This window comes from Microcaecilia unicolor, chromosome 1, assembly GCF_901765095.1.
Source record: "Microcaecilia unicolor chromosome 1, aMicUni1.1, whole genome shotgun sequence".
Taxonomy (NCBI): Eukaryota; Metazoa; Chordata; class Amphibia; order Gymnophiona; family Siphonopidae; genus Microcaecilia; species Microcaecilia unicolor.
This window is the reverse complement of record NC_044031.1, coordinates 69931432-69948205: the sequence shown is the minus strand read 5'-3', so window position 1 is coordinate 69948205 and position 16774 is coordinate 69931432. Positions and strand designations below refer to the sequence as shown.

The 16774-nt window shown below is 46.7% G+C and overlaps 1 protein-coding gene across 1 annotated transcript in view; it reads left to right on the top strand.

Annotated features, from left to right (window-relative positions):
* The first annotated feature begins 1938 nt into the window (after positions 1-1938).
* RHEB (Ras homolog, mTORC1 binding) overlaps positions 1939-16774 on the top strand; it is a 154568-nt gene continuing 139732 nt past the window's right edge. The window contains exons 1-2 of the mRNA XM_030198215.1: positions 1939-2295; positions 15395-15466. Coding sequence (XP_030054075.1) covers positions 2244-2295; positions 15395-15466 — 124 coding nt within the window. The 5' untranslated portion in view covers positions 1939-2243. The remainder of the gene's footprint in view (positions 2296-15394; positions 15467-16774) is intronic.

Genomic DNA, 16774 nt, shown 5'->3' with positions numbered 1-16774 from the left:
TGTAAAACGTCTAAAGTTGGACTTAGGTGTCATATTGAAAATGTCCCTCCACGTAACTTTGTAAGTCTAAGAGCTTTGAAAATACACCTCTTTGTAATGTTGTTCCCCACTTAGACTAGCTCAGATTCAGCAAGTTAGAAATAAAAATGTATTACTATTATTATTAGACTGTTATTCTGTGCTTTTAAATATGAGCATTTAAAAAACTGCCCTTAAAATTTTTGAAAGGCTCATATTTAAGCACAGAAAAATGGGCGCCAATGTATATTTTCACTTTCGTTTTCACACACATTTGTTTCTATCAGCGCTTAAAGTTGCATAGGAGAAATCCTCAGTTTAATGTGAGAAATTTGAAATTTCCTGAAAACCTTCTACACTGCCCCTGACCTGATGTTAAATTTTCAGCGTTAGAGCCATCATTTCCTTCTGTGCATTGAGAAAGAATAATTACTTGAACTCATTAACATAATTTAAATACAGTAGAAATGTTAAGTAGTAGTAGTAGTATGTTAACACCAGCACTCAAGCCTTCTGAGCATTCGGTTCCGTGCGAACCCCTGGCGGTAATTTTGAGCTCTCTAGGCACAGAGAAATACCCACTGTACCTGAATGTAGGTGGTATGTAAGAAATAAATAAATAAATTCAGTTGTAGGCTTGTGAACATGAAGTAAAAAGTTGGCTGCTTGGGAGAGGGGTGCTTGAACGGGAGACTTGTGGAGAGAAACTGGAGAGTAAGTAGTTCAGTTATTGATTTTATCTTTAATAAAAATCAAAACCACACTGCCATAGTTTGGGATCTTTGATAGTCTTATTTTTCTCCCTCTCTGTAACTGTCTCTAGAAGAGAGAAGGACTGGAGAGAGAAATTGCTAGGGGAAGGGTGGAAAGAGAGAGACTGGTGGTTTGGCAACTTGGGGGAGGAGAGAGTTGTGAGAAGTGCTTGGGTAGAGTGGACAGTCATAGAAATATGGAAAGGGTTGAAAAGAGACTGGCAGGGCGAGGATAACCTTTGACAATAAACTGATTGGAGACAGGGGAAAATGTGCAGGGTGGGGTCGGACAAGGTGGAGAGGGGAAAAAAAAGCAGAGCTGCCAAGTTACCCATTCCAGGAGTAAGACTTTTTGGCTGGTCTTTTCTGCTAACTTCATCCTGTTGCACTATGGGACTTGCAGCACTGATTTAAATGGATAGAATCATGGACTACAATTACTACACTGCTTTGAGATGTAAGTTTAACACCAGGACCCGCCAAAAAGTCTCTCTCTTGGAACGGGTAACTGTAACTTGACAGCTTTGAAAAAGAGAGAAGGGCATATGGGGATTAGCATGGGGGAAAGATTTAGAAAAAGACTTGGAGAAGGCAAAGCAGGGGCGTCAGCTTAGTGGAGACAGATTGGGGACTCCTAACAGTTTGGACATTGAAGAGCTCTCAGTACCACCTACAACAGTTGGGAACTTCTGCATTAAAGGTAGTTGCTGTGTCTTGAGTGCATTTCTGATAGTCTTCTAAACATTGCTAAACAGAAGCCTGTGCCTTCAATTTTTCGCATTTCATTTATGCAGCTCTCTTGAGTCCCGTCTTCCCTGTCAACTCAGAAAGGCTGCCACGAAACCAACGCTACATTCTACCGGCTCGGAATGGATCCTCCCCTGTCCTGGCTGCTGCAGACCGAAGTCTTTGCTTCGCCCATAACTATGTTATGTTTCAAAGCATTTTGGCCTATCAACGTTTAGATACCGTTGTTTCGCAACAACTGTCAAACCTCTTGTCCAATCATGAATAGAAAGTCGGATTTTGCCTCCGCCCCCTTCTTCCTCATTTCCATTGTCTCCCGGACGAACCAATCACTGATTAGTAAATATGAATATTCAGTGCCTCCAAAAAGAATGACGCAGCGAGTTTTTTAAGAGAATATTTTCTGAGCGGGAGGAAGGGAAAAAAAAACTTTAGGGGAAAAAAAAAAATCCAACCCTGTAACGTAGCCACGCAATCTGACGTTGACCTGCAGTTCAAGAGAGAGTGTGTGTAGTAGGGGTGTTCAGTTGAGGCTTATTAGCGGTATATAGTCGTGATGGTGGTTCTCGTTGCTTTTTTTTTGTAGTTTGTACTGTTAAGCGAGAGAATCCCAGTACGTCCCCGCTCGCCAACGACCTATTGTTGATGCGGTCTCCTTACTGAAAAACAACGCACGAGCCACACCAAAAAGAAGTCAGACTGAGAAAAGGAGAGACGAGAGCGAAAATGCCACAGCCGAAGTCCCGCAAGATCGCCATCCTGGGTTACCGATCAGTGGGTGAGTTGTGCGCTGCTAGTAGTGGCTGCTGTTAGTGTTCTGGGGGGGGCTGGAAGATAATGGTGATTGTGACGTGCGCTCCTTGCGAGGGGCGGTTTGTGACGCAGTTCTGGACCCCCTCGGTTGGGGCTCGTGCTGCGGGCGTAGGGGTTTCGGGCGCGAGCCGGTTCCTTGCTGTACAGGAGTTGGATACTGCGGTTTGGGGCACGGCGTAGGCCGGCCGGTGTGTGTAAGAGCTGCAGTGACTCAGTGCTGTCTTCCTCACGTGTATGGTGGGCAGACAGTACCTCTGCCTAGCTCCCCCCCCCTCCCCCGAATCCGTGCCTGCCGCCTCCACCTTCAGCAATTTTGAGGCGACCGCAGGTTGTCCGAGGACACGGGCACTTCTCCAGCTGTTTGGCGTTTTGCGGCCCTGAGGCCGGCGAGGGAGAGTAGCGAGCTTTGGCACGCACATGGTGTCTGGCATTGCGTCGACACCAACATATGGATACATTAAAGGAACTGTATAGTTTGTTTTGAGGGTTTATTTTTTTATTAAGCTGAGAACGAGTTCCGTAAAGTTCTGGCGTTGTGTGGGGCGGCGGTATTCTCCCTTTTATAAGGATTTTACTTTCCTTAGTGGTAGTTAAGTATTGCCTTATGCCTTGCATACATTATATGTAAAATATATATATAGAGAGAGGGGGGAGGGGTTGATCTCGTGTTTGGTGCAAAGTAGAGTGCCTATAACTAGAATGTTTTTGAAATACATGTTTTAAGGTTTGGACACATGTACATATACTGGGTGGCACTTTTTCTGGCCCATTGAAAATAACGTGGCCATAGGGTGTCAGCACTGTTGGTTCTTAAGTACCTCCAGTGTTGAGCCAACAACTTCATTGTATCCAAGGGGCAGTTTATTCTGAATTTAGCACCCCCCCCCCCCCCAATCATTATTTGACGTTGGCTCCTACGGTGACGGGATTTTTCTGGGGAAATACCGCTCTTGTGGGCAGAGGGAAAACACCGGTGAGGATGAGTCCCGACTGCTGGGCCAAAGCACACACAGTAAAGGAGTAGATGATGGCACTCAGCCCAATTAGTTTAGTGTTCAAAAAGTAGTTAGTGCTGCTGCTATTACTACTAAAAGCTGGGCAGGTTTTGTGAGTAAAGTGGTGTGGTGATTGCTACTGATCCCAATCCTCCAATAAGCCAGTACTGCCGACGTGCGGGTTACTAGTTGTCTGGGGCGCTAGACCAGGACCATTTCTTTAACTATATTGGGTGCACGTACCACATACTTTGGAAGATACTAATCATGTTTGTTCAGTATGTACGTAGTCAGTGTTGATGTGCTTGTTTAATCTGTGTAATTTCTCTAATAAACCCAATAAAATATATATATATATATTTTTGGCTGATCTCGTGTTTGGTGCAAAGTAGAGTGCCTATAATTAGAATGTTTTTGAAGTACATGTTTTAAGGTTGGGACACATGTACATATACTGGGTGGCACTTTTTCTGGCCCATTGAAAATAACATGGCTGCACTATTGTAGCTTTTTAGCAGACTGGCATTTTACAATTGGAGCACACAGTTCTATAGTTCGAATATACTGGTATAATAAATTTTAGGCACTGACTAGGAACAGATTACATATTTACTGACTTATTTGCAAGGTGTGAGTAGGTTAGGGTTCTGACAGGGGGGTGATCAGAAGCAAACGCCGGTGCTAGAGGCTGTTAGCGCTATACTAGCGCCAGCGTTTGCTACCGACCCATGATCAGAGCCCTCGAGTGCGTGAAACAATGCACTCGAGGGCTCTGAATGCAACTAGCATGCAAATGCATGATAAACAGGGCTAAACATATTCATCCCCAATGATCAGCTACCAGCGCGCCAAAAATTGGGTCGCTGGCCATGGCAAACCCTATGTCAGCTACAAGCTGGCGTTAGGGTTTGCAGATCATTGGGGAGGAATGGTGAGCCCTGTCCAGCATACATTTCCTTAGCGTCCGTCCGGCCCGGCCCAGAATGTGACTGATGGGTTGTGCACGCCTTCCAGCAGGTGGAGACTGAGAAAAAAAAACTGTGACTCTAGCCAGCCAATAAGAGCCCTTGCCAGCTAGAGAAAGATCCAGTAATCTCAGTCTCCAGCAGGTGGAAGGTGGTGAGCCCTTCAGTCTCAGACGTTTCTATACTTTTCTTTTCTCTCTTTTGTTGAGTGTTGGTATAATTTTCGTCTGTGTCCCTGTGCATTTTTGAAGAGATATAACAAAAACCTGCTGTTTGAAGCCTGAAACCCGTGGGGGTCCCTCAGAGCCTCGGGGGGTGTCACTCGGTAGGCCGAGTCCCTTCCCCCCCCCCCATTCCTCCCTGAAGTAAAAGCATTCTGTCCTAATTTCTGATGCTTTGGAAAGCAGACTGTTCTCAGGAGCAGTCTGACTGATGTGAGTTTCCTCCAGCTCTTCGTTGTAAGAACTGTAGAGGTAGGGAGAGGCAGCTACTAAAAAAAAAAAAAAAAGCTTTTCTCCCTCTTGCTGGCTAATTTGACTTTGCTAGCTTGTTTTTGCTTTTTCTAAGCAATATAAAGATTTCCTCGAGCGCCTCATGGCTGTGGAGGATGGGAGAGGCAGCGGCTTAATCTAAATGATAAATAAATAATTGACTGAAAGAAGCGAGCCTCCCGGTCTGCTGGCTTAGCAGAGCCGTTTGTGGGCGGTAAGAACTAGCAGGGCTGCTCCGGAGCGCACAGATGTTTCCTGATCAGCTGTTTTTTGTTCCCTGTCCTTTGTTTTCATTCTGTAGATGAACTCCGCCGCTGTTTCTGTCAGCGATGCGGTTTTTAGGAACGGCTGTGTTTGCTGCTTTTGCGCTGTTTTAACAAAAAAGGTACAAGGTTCCGGTTCCGTTTTGCGGTTGGCGCTGTCGGAGGGGGTGTCCGACTTCAAGTCCGTTGGTCTGCCGCTACTCGGGTTTTCCTCTGTTCCGATTTTGGCGGGAACCGCCGCCATTTTGGAGGTCATATTGTATGCAGAAGTGCGTGCAGTGACAAATGTCAGCATTCTGAAGAGAGAGTCTGGTGCTTTGCCTACGAGGCGGGAGCTTGTGGCTGAGGGGATTTTTGGCTTGCTTATGTTTTTTATATGGGCCTCCCATAAGGTATTTACCAGTTGAGTAAAGATGGTCAAGACCTAGCAGGTCATGCGCTGTACAACATACAAATTGGCAGTCCCTGCTCATTGAGCTTACATCCTTGATATAACAGCAGGGGGAACTTATTAGCAGGCAGACTTATTAAAAACAAGAGGAATAGAATATAAGTGGGTTCTGTATGTGTTTTTATTTTTGCTACTTTCATGCAGCTCTGCAGGTGGCCACTTTGGTTGTAGTCTTATGCTCCCTTCTGGACAGCGGTATATATATGTATGAGTCATTCCGTGTCAAGTGGACCAATTTTAAAGGTCGTCCCCACCTCGCCATCTCAGATTTTGATGAAATTTGGTACATAGTTTCTTTATGATAAAAAACTAAGCTGTGCAAAATTTTAGTTCAAAAGACTAAAAATTGGAGGTTCTAGGGGACCTCAAGTAAAGGGTTGCAAAATGTCGCCTGAGCAAAAATGACATTTTGGGTCAACTTCCAGAAGCTGTAAAACTGGAAGTTTTAGTAGTACAAGGGGGATATTTGGAGAACCTGCACTACTTGTAGGGCTTAATGAACTGGCAAAACCCCATGTTCCTAGTCCTCTTACCTTTTGAATGGTTTAGGCTCAAACTTTGCCAAACAAATGGCAAAAATCAATTTACAGCGATGTTGAGGCTGCTGTAGTTTCTAAACTAGTTGGCCTTTCAGGTTGATTTTTGGTAGGTGTACTAAATGCACGGCTGTAATGAGGCATTCCAGTTTGCAGCACTTTCCTTCAAGTGGTTGAAAAATTATAAGCGTTGGTATAAAAAGCATTTTTGCACATTTTGGGCTATCTTTGATGCCCTTGATCTCCAGTGGGACAGCTTCAATATTGTCCAGTAAGATCATTGGTTATGCTGGGTTTGGGGATTGATGGGGTCCATTGACCATTTATGTACTGGGTCCTGGAATATTTCAGGATAGGCCCTTTTTTCTGTGGCTGGATTCAGGCCTTTTATAACTCTCCCAAAGCATATGTTACGATAAATGGGGGAAATTCTGCTTTATTCTCCTTGTTTAGGGGTACCCGTCAGGAGTGCCCCTTATCTCCAATGCTCTGTTGTGACGGTTATGGAACCTTGTGCGTTGAAAGTGCTCTTGAATCCTGGTATCTGCCTTGTGAATTGGGATCACAAAATGGTCTTAGTTGTGGACGATGTACTGTTTGTTTATTACTCGACTGCTAACCTCTCTCCCTAATCTTTTGCAGGCTGTTGGTGAGTACTCTGCTGTTTCTGGGTTTAAAATCAATATGAACAAATCGGAGGCTTTAAATGTTACTTTACCTATGAAGCTTGAGGCTTCCTTCCCCTTTCGCTGGGCAACGAGGGGGATTCGTTATCTGGGGGTTTTCCTGACTCCACACTACTCTGATCTATTCTCAGCTAACTATTTAGGAATGCTTAGAGGTATCGGTGATCTGGATCGTTGGGAAGACCTAGCCCTCTCTTGGTTCAGTCGCATAGCCACTGTTAAAGTGAGCATCCTCCCCCGTACTTGTTTCAGGTTCTCCCTTTGAAGATGCCCAGGGGGTTTCTCTCTAAGCTACAAGACCGTCTTGCACGTTTTATTTGTTCCGGTAGGCGTTCGCGTTTGCCTCGATCCTTCCTTTATCAAGACAAGAGGCTGGGAGGGCTGGGAGTCCCTAATATTTATTGGTACTACTGGGCATTCAAAGCACGTGCATCTTTAGAATGGTACCAGGCACATCCTCATAGAGTCTGGGTACATTTGGAACAATTTTCATTAGGTTTGAGGCCATTGGGGGCTCTTATGTAGCTTTCAAGTAAACATACACATCTTGGGGCAGGGTTGTGTCCCTTGATCTACATTACCTTTTATTATTGGGACAGTGTCTTGCTCAGCCAGGACCACATCTTTCACCTATAGTCTTCAATCCTCTTTTCCCCTCTGGCAGTGATCAGGGGGTTTTCACCTGCTGGTACTCTGATGGTCTCAGGATCTGGGGTCAACGTTTTGATGACGACTCCATACTAACTTTTCTTTCCTTAGCGGAGGAATTTCATTTTGTGTCAAAAGATAGATACGCTTACCTTCAGATATCTCGCTTCCTTTCTTCGTCCCTTATCCACTCTGCAATTTTACGGGAAGATTCTTTTCTGGAGGACCTGTGCGAGGGCTCCAAGACCACGAGAGATTTGGTTACCTGCTTATATAAACACCTGTGTTCACACCCACCAGTATACACTCTGCATAGATGGAACTGGCAGCGCGAGCTGAGTCTGGAGCTGGGAGAGGATGAGTGGGGGGGGGGAGGGTATTTGGAAAGGGCACTGGCGAAGGTGCCTCTCTATGTACCTTTTCAAAGAGAATTTGTTTCGTTGGTACCTAACGCCTGCACGCCTTCGACCCATTTACCCGGCTCTTTCGTGTGTGTGTTGGAGGGGCTCTGGGGAACTTGGTACAATGAGTCAAATCTGGTGGTCATGTGTTAAAATTCGTGCTTTATGGAAAGCAATTCAACATAGACTGCAGAGGTGGTTGGGACGCCCCATTCCTTGGTCATCAGAGTTTTTCCTTTTTCCTAAGAAGGTCACAGGATTAACACCACCTCAGGCTATTTTGGTTCAGCACGCCATGTGTGCTGCCCAAGTGCTCATAGCAGTGCAGTGGAAGCAACAATCTGTTCCTCCATTGGTAAAGTGGCTCAACAAGCTGTGGTATATTTGTGAAATGGAGCGTTTAATAGCAGAGCGTAGGCATCAGATACACGAATGGGAAGTCATTTGGGATCTTTTTACTTCTCACTGCTCTGCTTGAAACTTATGTGTTTGGCCAGTGTTGGGACTCTAATTGGGCGAGGGGGGGAAGGTGGGGGGGGGGGCAACTTCCTTTATTATGCAAAAAGTTTCTTAAAAAGTTTTGAAGTTCCATATGGCTACCTTCTATCTGGTTAGGGCTGGAGGAAACTTTGCCTTTACTTTGCATTATCTATGTTTTTCACATGCATACTCTAGCTGATATCACATTGTTTAGTGACTAGTTTTTCTGTTTTTCCTCTGTGCTTGAACTTAATAAAGACTTCTTATAAATAAAAAAAAAAAAACTTTAGATGGACCTTATACTTGTCTTTATCTGCAGTCATCTACTTTATGCCATTACGTTACTATGGTCTTAATTTGTTTATCCAGATCTTACATAAATATGGTATTTCTCGTTAAACCAGTGGTTCCCAGCTAGTCAGGCTAGACTGCTTTGGGTCCTACTGATCAACTAAACTCAGACAACACAGTTTATGCCCAATTGTTCAACCAGTCTTAGCCTGTGGTTTCCAATCCTGGTCCTGGAGGCACCCCGGCTAGTCAGGTTTTCAGGATGCCACAATGAATTTTCAGGAGAGAAATTTGCATGCATTTCCTCCACTGCATGCAAATCTCTCTCATGAATATTTGTTGTGGATATACTGAAAACCTGACTGGCTGAGGTGCCTCCAGGACCAGGATTGGAAACCACAGGCTAAGAGTGGTTGAACACTTGGGTATAAACTGTGTTGTCTGAGTTTAGTTGATCAGTAGGACCCAAAGCAGTCTTCACACATCTATTGTGTTATTTTGGCAGGTGAATAGTTGGGCGGGCTTATAGGGAGGGAGGGAAGATCAGAAGGGAAAGGGTTCTTGAGGTACGTTTCTCTGTAAAAGTTTGTTGTTCCATGCTAGATGGTCCGCTTTTTCTTTTATCTTGTTCTGTATGAAGCTTGTCTTGCAACATCTTGTGCTTTTGAATAAAGATGATTTATTCACAAAAAGTAAGTTTTTGAAGTACTCTGTAGAAGTTAACTTTTGGTAATGTTGTATGTATGCCTGTTCAAGTGTGTGCATGGGATAATGTTTGAACAACTGTCTGTACTTAAGCTGTGATTTCTGAATATGCAGTAGCATCATTAAAGGACAGACTTTTATATGCCCAGTTGAGTGAATAGTGTTCATAATGAGCTCCTTTTGTTATCATCCAGAAAGGGGAGAAGAGTTTTTTGTTTTTGTTTTTTTTTTTTTTTTATTATTTTGGCACAGGGTGGAGTTCATTTTATTTAGTTACAAAGTTCCATAAGTTACTGTAGATTTGTAAGTTTTAAGTGCTTTGAAAATACATCTCTGTGAGCAAAATATAAGAAAAGTTTAATTCTTTGTCATCAAGCAGATGAAGCCATTACGTATGGGTTGTCCATCAACCAGCAGGGGGAGATAGAGAGCACTCAAATTTCACAGTGCCACATGGTCAGCTAGCTCCACTGCCTCTTCAGTATTCTCTATCTCCCCAAGCAGGGTGGTTGCAGCTTGATCAAGCTCCTTAAAAAATCTGCCTGGGGGTGGCTCCTGGCTTGCCAGTTGTTAGCCGAGGTGTTAGAGGCTATAGCAGCTTCACTTTAAAGCACATAGGTTAGCCCTTTCCCTGCCTTACCCATCCCCCCCCAGTGGATGTGAGCACATTAGTTTCACTTTTCCCTGTTCTTTCCCACTCTATACTTGGTGGATGCAGGCACTTTGGTTTGCCTTTCCCTGCCTTTCCCACTGTTCTGTACCTCCGGAGTTGATTTGATTGCCTCTTTTGCTGTTTTCTCTACTTTCCTCACAGCGTTAAAAAAAAACAAAAACCCAAGAGGTTTTCTTCAGTTTCTACAGCGTGACTGGAGCTTGTATACTCGGTCCAGTGAGGTAAGAGTGTTTTCTGACTCCTCCGGGGAGGGCCCGCGATCGGGACGTTTTTGGCGCGAAGCTGCCATTTTGAATTTTCCGCCATTTTTTCGGCGATGGCTGCAGAGAGTTAAGCACTGTTCCAAGTGTGGCAAACGCAGATCAGCAGTGGGGCTCTGTAGGCCCGAGCATGGCGAGCGATGATTCTTCCCACTCGGTGGAGCTGGCAGCGGGCGCCATTTTGAAAGCACCACATGGCGCGACCCCCGCAGAGGCGGAGGGGGCCCTCAAAGGCTGGCCAAAGAGCTACTTGCCCAGGAATGGAACCGGGTGCCCAGGGCGAGTTTTTCTCCCCTGACTTTGTATTATTGCTTCATAATGCATAAAAGAGCTCAGCCACAGGGGTTTTCTACGGCCCCCCCTTACTGCCCCTCCGGTGGATGCAGGCCTGGGATTGCCCTCAGACGTTTTTCCCTGATAGCTGGCCGCAAGAGAAGCGCAGAAGGGTAAATTCCCTTTCAGAGAGTGGTGCACCACCCCTTTTCCCCCCTGTGGTCGGGATGTGGTGACTCTGAGGGGTCTGGCAGGCCCTCGTGGCCAGAGGAACCAGAGGAAGGTGCAGAAGGGCCACTGGAGCCAGATGATCCGTCCGCGGTGAGGATTTTCCACTGCGAGGAGCTGCCAGCACTTATTTCACATTCTTACAGGTCCTCTCTATTGAAGATCCTTGGAGTGGCGTGGCCTCCTCTGGAAATCCGAGGATGGCAAGTACCAAAAAGCCTGCTCGAGCCTTTCCTTTGCATGACTCCATCCAAGAGCTTATTTCAGCTCAATGGGCTGACCCCAAAGGATTTTTGAAAGTTTCCAGGGCTATGGGGCAATTATTCCCTCTGAGTGAGGAGCATTTGGCTCGCTTTGCAATGCGTAAGGTGGATGCCCTAGTCACAGCTGTGACAAAGAGAACTACCCTCCCGGTTGAAGGAGGTGTTGCCCTGAAGGACATGCAAGACCGTAGACTGGAATCAGCACTTAAACGGTCCTTTGAAATTGCTGGTCTTACTATTCGGGCATCTGCATGCAGTTGTTATGCTGCTGGAGCCTGCCTGGCATGGTTGCAACAGGCAGTGGAACAGCCCGGTGATGGAGCGGAGCCCTTGTCAGAAGTGGCTCCGCGAATGGAGTTGGCCTTGTCCTTTTTGGCTGACGCCCTTTATGATATTGTCAGAGCTTCGGCTAAACAGATGGCTGTAGCAGTGGCGGCTTGCTGTCTTCTGTGGCTACGGCATTGGGCGGCGGACATGGCCTGAAAGCAAAGGTTGGTGAAGTTGCCCTTTCAAGGCCTTCTCCTGTAGGGTGAGGAGTTGGAGAAAATTGTGAAAGGCCTTGGAGATGCTAAACCCCAGCGCTTACCCGAGGATAGGCCGCAGCCTCCCTCCAAGGGTCAGTTGGTTCACTCCTCTTATAGACCTCGCTTCTGTGAAGCTAGAAGGTACCGCCCGGGGCATTCTGCTGGGTCCACTTTTCGTGACCGGTTTTCAGCAGAGGAACTCCTTTCGCTCGGACAAACGTTCCGCAGCAGCAGGCTCAAGACCTGGAGTTCAAGGGCGACCCTCTCAATGAGGGTGCGCCGGCCCCCTCCTCGATTCCTGTTATAGGAGGACGTCTTTCCCTCTTTCTCGAGGAGTGGGCCAAGATTACCTCAGATCAGTGGGTCTTGGACCTGATCAGAGAAGGATACCGAATAGAATTCGATGCCCCGATAAGAGACGTGTTTTTGGAGTCCCGATGCGGTTCTGCCGCCAAACGGGCGGTGGCAGAGGAGACCTTACCAAGGCTTGATTCACATTGGTGCGGTTTCCCCTGTGCCTCCCGCCGATTTCGGCTGCAGCCGCTACTCCATTTACTTTATGGTGCCGCGAAAAGGTGGGTCTTTTCACCCAATTCTGGACTTAAAAGAATTAAACAAGTCCCTAAGAGTGCGGCATTTTCACATGGAAACCCTGCGCTTCGTCAGTGCGGCGGTACAGCCAGGAGAGTTTCTCATGTCTCTGGACCTGAAAGAAGCTTACTTGCACATTCCAATTTGGCCCCCGCACCAGAAGTTTCTGTGGTTTGCGGTGATGGGAAAACATTTCCAGTTTCGGGCCTTGCCTTTTGGCCTCGCCACAGCTCCTCGAACCTTTTCCAAGGTAATGGTGGTGGTAGCTGCTTTTCTCAGGCGAGAAGGTATCCGGGTTCACCCGTACCTAGACGACTGGCTCATCAGAGCGGACTTCACACCAGAGAGCCATCAAGCTACAGCCAGAGTGGTCTCAGTACTGCAATCTCTGGGCTGGGTCGTCAATGTAGCCAAAAGTCACCTGACCCCCTCGCAATCTCTAGGATATTTGGGGGCACGGTTCGACACACTCGGGATATGTATTCCTACCCGAGCAAAGGCGGTGCAAGCTTCAGAATCGGGTCCGTCTGCTCCTGAGGATGCCCCGCCCGCGAGCTTGGGACATTGTCCAGCTGTTGGGATCGATGACGGCCACCTTGGATTTGGTGCCCTAGGCGAGAGCGCACCTGAGACCTCTGCAGTATTCCCTGCTTTAACGATGGGCTCCAGTATCTCAGGATTATCAATGCAGACTCTCTTGGCTCCCTGCGGCCCGACTCAACATGGAGTGGTGGCTCTCAGACAGCATGCTGCGGCGAGGAATGCCGCTGGCGCTCCCCGATTGGTGCCTAGTGGTGACATGCCAGCCTGAAGGGCTGGGGCGCACATTGCAAGGGGAAGCATGCCCAGGGTCTTTGGACACCCGACGAGTCGGAGTGGTCCATCAATCGCCTAGAGTTGAAAGCGGTGTTTCAGGCGCTTCTGGCCTTTCAAGTGACCCTGGAAGGATTGGCTGTCAGAGTGATGTCGGACAACACGACAGCAGTGGCCTACATAAACCGACAAGGCGGCACTCAGTGCAGACTGCTGGCCGCGCAGGCCGAACAGATTTGCCACTGGGCCGAGCTGCATCTACAGTTTCTGTCGGCAGCTCACATTGCAGGTCAGAGCAACGTGCAAGCCGATTATCTAAGCAGGCATCAAATCGATCCAGCGGAATGGGAACTGGCAGACGAAGTATTCCTGCAGATATGTGCCAAATGGGGCAAGCCCGTAATAGATCTTATGGCGACAAGCTCCAATGCCAAAGTCCCGTGCTCTTCAGCAGATGGAGAGATCCTCGCTCAGCCGGGTTGGATGCCTTGGCTCAACCCTGGCCTCTGGTATGTGTTCCTTCCGTGGCTTTTGATAGGGCGTGAGATCCTGCAGATTCGGCTTCACCTAGAAGTGGTTCTCATCGCACCGGATTGGCCCAGGGGGCCTTGATATGCGGACCTCCTACAGATGCTAGTGGAGGCTCCCCTTCCTTTACCTCTGGTACCGAACCTGTTGTGGCAGGGACCAGTGGCCATGGAGGACGCCAGCCGTTTTGGTCTTACGGCATGGCTATTGAGAGGGCGCAATTGAGAGGCAAAGGCTATTCCAATAATGTTATTTCCACTTTCCTGCAGGCCCGCAAGTGGTCCACTTCCGTGGCTTATCCAGGATCTGGCGCCAGTTTGAGGCTTGGTGTGTTTCAAAAGCGATCACACCCCTGCGGGCTCCTGTCGCGCCGATTCTGGACTTTTTGCAGGATGGTGTACAAAAAGGCTTGGCCTATAATTCCCTGCGGGTGCAAGTGGCAGCATTGGCCTCCCTTCATGGTAAGGTTGCAGGCGTGTCTTTAGCTGCTCATCCAGATGTGGCACGGTTTCTTAGAGGGGTGCTTCGGCTCCGTCCTCCCGTGCGGGCACCTTGTCCAGCTTGGAACCTGGGGCTAGTTTTGAAGGCTCTGCAGGGTTTTCCTTTTGAGCCGCTACGGCAAGCTTCAGAAAAAGATTTGACACTAAAGGCCGTTTTTCTGGTGGCCATTACTTCGGCGAGATGGGTGTCAGGACTCCAGGCGCTGTCCTGTCGAGACCCATTTCTGCAATTTTCAGAGTCCGAGGTCACGGGTCGTACCGTGCCTTCCTTCATGCCTAAGGTGGTTTCAGCGTTTCACCTAAACCAGCCTATTTTTCTACCCTCTTTTTTGTTAAGGAGGAGTTTCCAGAATCCTTTGGGCAGTTGCACCTGTTGGATGTGCGCAGGACTCTGTTGCAGTATCTGCGAGTTAATAATTCTTTCAGGACCTCTGATCATTTGTTTTACTATCAGGTTCTCGCAGAGGGTCTCCAGCGTCTAAAGCCACTATTGCCCGCTGGCTCAAAGAAGCTATCTTTTCAGCTTATCTGCTTGCCGGCTGGCCTCCGCCTATAGCCTTTAAGGCACATTCTACAAGAGCAATTTCTTCCTCTTGGGCAGAAACTGGAGCACTCTCTCTTCATGAGATTTGCAGTGCAGCAACATGGGCTTCTAAGCTCTCATTTGCCCAACATTACAGGCTGGATGTGGCTGCTAGGAGGGATGCGCGTTTTGGAGCACAAGTGCTAGCGTGTGGTGTGACTTGTTCCCACCCTATATAGGGATTGCTTTGATACATCCCATACGTAATGGCTTCATCTGCTTGATGACAAGGAAGAGAAAATTAGGTTCTTACCTTGGTAATTTTCTTTCCTTTAGTCATAGCAGATGAAGCCATGAGCCTTCCCTGTATGATTGTCTGTATGATGTGAATCTGTTTCAGGTTCTGTTCTTGTTTCCTGAAGTTCTAATCCTTCCTTGGGAGAATGTTGGAAAACAGTCTTCAGGATTCTTGTTCAGTTATAGGAGGATGAGTTCATTCCCTCCAGTTCATGTGTTAGGTGGTTGAGTTCATTCCCTCCAGGAGGATGTGTGTATTCCCTCCATAAATACAAAGAGGAGGAAGAGTTTATTCCCTCCAGGAGGATGTGTTCATTCCCTCCTTTTGAATTCATGCCCTTGTTATGGGGCCATCGTTCGCTGTGAGGAAAGTTCATGTTATTCCCATTGCGGTTTGTTATACTGCTTTGGAAGCTTCAAATACTGAAGAGGCAGTGGAGCTAGCTGACCATGTGGCACTGTGAAATTTGAGTGCTTTCTATCTCCCCCTGCTGGTTGATGGACACAACCCATACGTAATGGCTTCATCTGCTATGACTAAAGGAAAGAAAATTACCAAGGTAAGAACCTAATTTTCCCATTGTATTAATCTTCTTTGACATGACAGTGATGCATTGTGGTGTTAGCCAGTTTGCATCTTAAAAGTCCTTATTAAAATTGTTTTCCCTCCCTGTTTTAGGTAAATCCTCGTTGACTATTCAGTTTGTTGAAGGCCAGTTTGTTGATTCCTATGATCCCACCATAGAAAACAGTAAGTAATAGTTTGCTATTGAAGGATGGTTTTAACTGGTGTTTAAAGTTTTAGAAGCCTTCCATTTGTACCTTTAAAAATCGCCAGTGTGTAAACAGTTGAATAAAGATTATATTTGAAAGGCAGTATGAACAGGTGGGAGTGCTCTACAAATTCTAGTGGTTCTTGTTTTGAGGCTAAAAGCGGAGTAGCATGTTAACAGGATGGAGGTGGTCCAACCCATTATCAGAATTGGCAGGTGGAGATGAGCACTTAATTTCAAAATTAAGAGATTATATTGAAAGGAAGGCAGTGTGAAAAAGTTGTAACCATCTGCCCTACAGGTTGTTCCCCCCCCCCCCCCCCCACCTTGTTATTAACGGTTCACATTTTAACCTGAATGTTGCTTCTAAATAAATGTTCCTTGTGGACGACATCTCATATTTTATATACTCCAGTTTATCCCTAATGTCATTATTTCAAAGTCTATACAACTCTGACTTTGTTGCCCAATTTTAAATAGGCACCCGAAAGTTTTTGGAGGGTGATGCAGTGGATCAAGTTTCTGTTTTATGGTTCAGGAAGGAATTAAACTTCATCCTTCTCCAACTTATACTTCCCTTATAGAGGCTTGGACAGGAAATGTTAGGGGCCTGCTTGGTATTCTCATTGATCTGGCTTTGTTCAAGTCCATCCCAGATATCGTCCATAGTGCAGAATTACAAGAATGCCAGTATAGAGTGGTCCATTGGGCTTATTTTTCTCAAACAAGCTTTTCTGTGGGTTGGTGGACACTCCATGCTGTTTGAAATGTAAAGCTCATGATAATATCTTTTTCATGGTATTTGGCAGTGTCCTTGCATTGATGCATTCTGGGTGGCTCTCCTTACCTATCTGCAGTGCCTTCTGGGACATCTAGTCGGTCAAGGGGATTTTTTTTTTATTAAAAGTTTGTTCTTTGGAGCTTGGTGTACTGGGGATTTTTTTTTTTTTGGGGGGGGGGAAGAAAGGCCTGTGTGAGTGTACCTTGAATCATTGGCTGTTGGAATCTCCTCCCGTATTCTGGTATTGGCGAAATGTTTATCTCTTGATGTTGTGGAGCAAGGACACATCCCAAACGACACAAGAAGTTTCTGTCCATTTGGGAACCATACTGATATTCCGTTTCTGTTTGAGCTCAAAGTCAAGTCTTGAATGTTATGCAGACTAATTCGCGGGTGCCTTTCTTAAGTGGTGGTAGTGGGGTAGCTGGGTGGGGTGTAGGTGTTTGATATGTTTGGAGTTATCAGAGCCAAGGCTCTGAGCTTTTCTTATAGTTGGCATGTCATG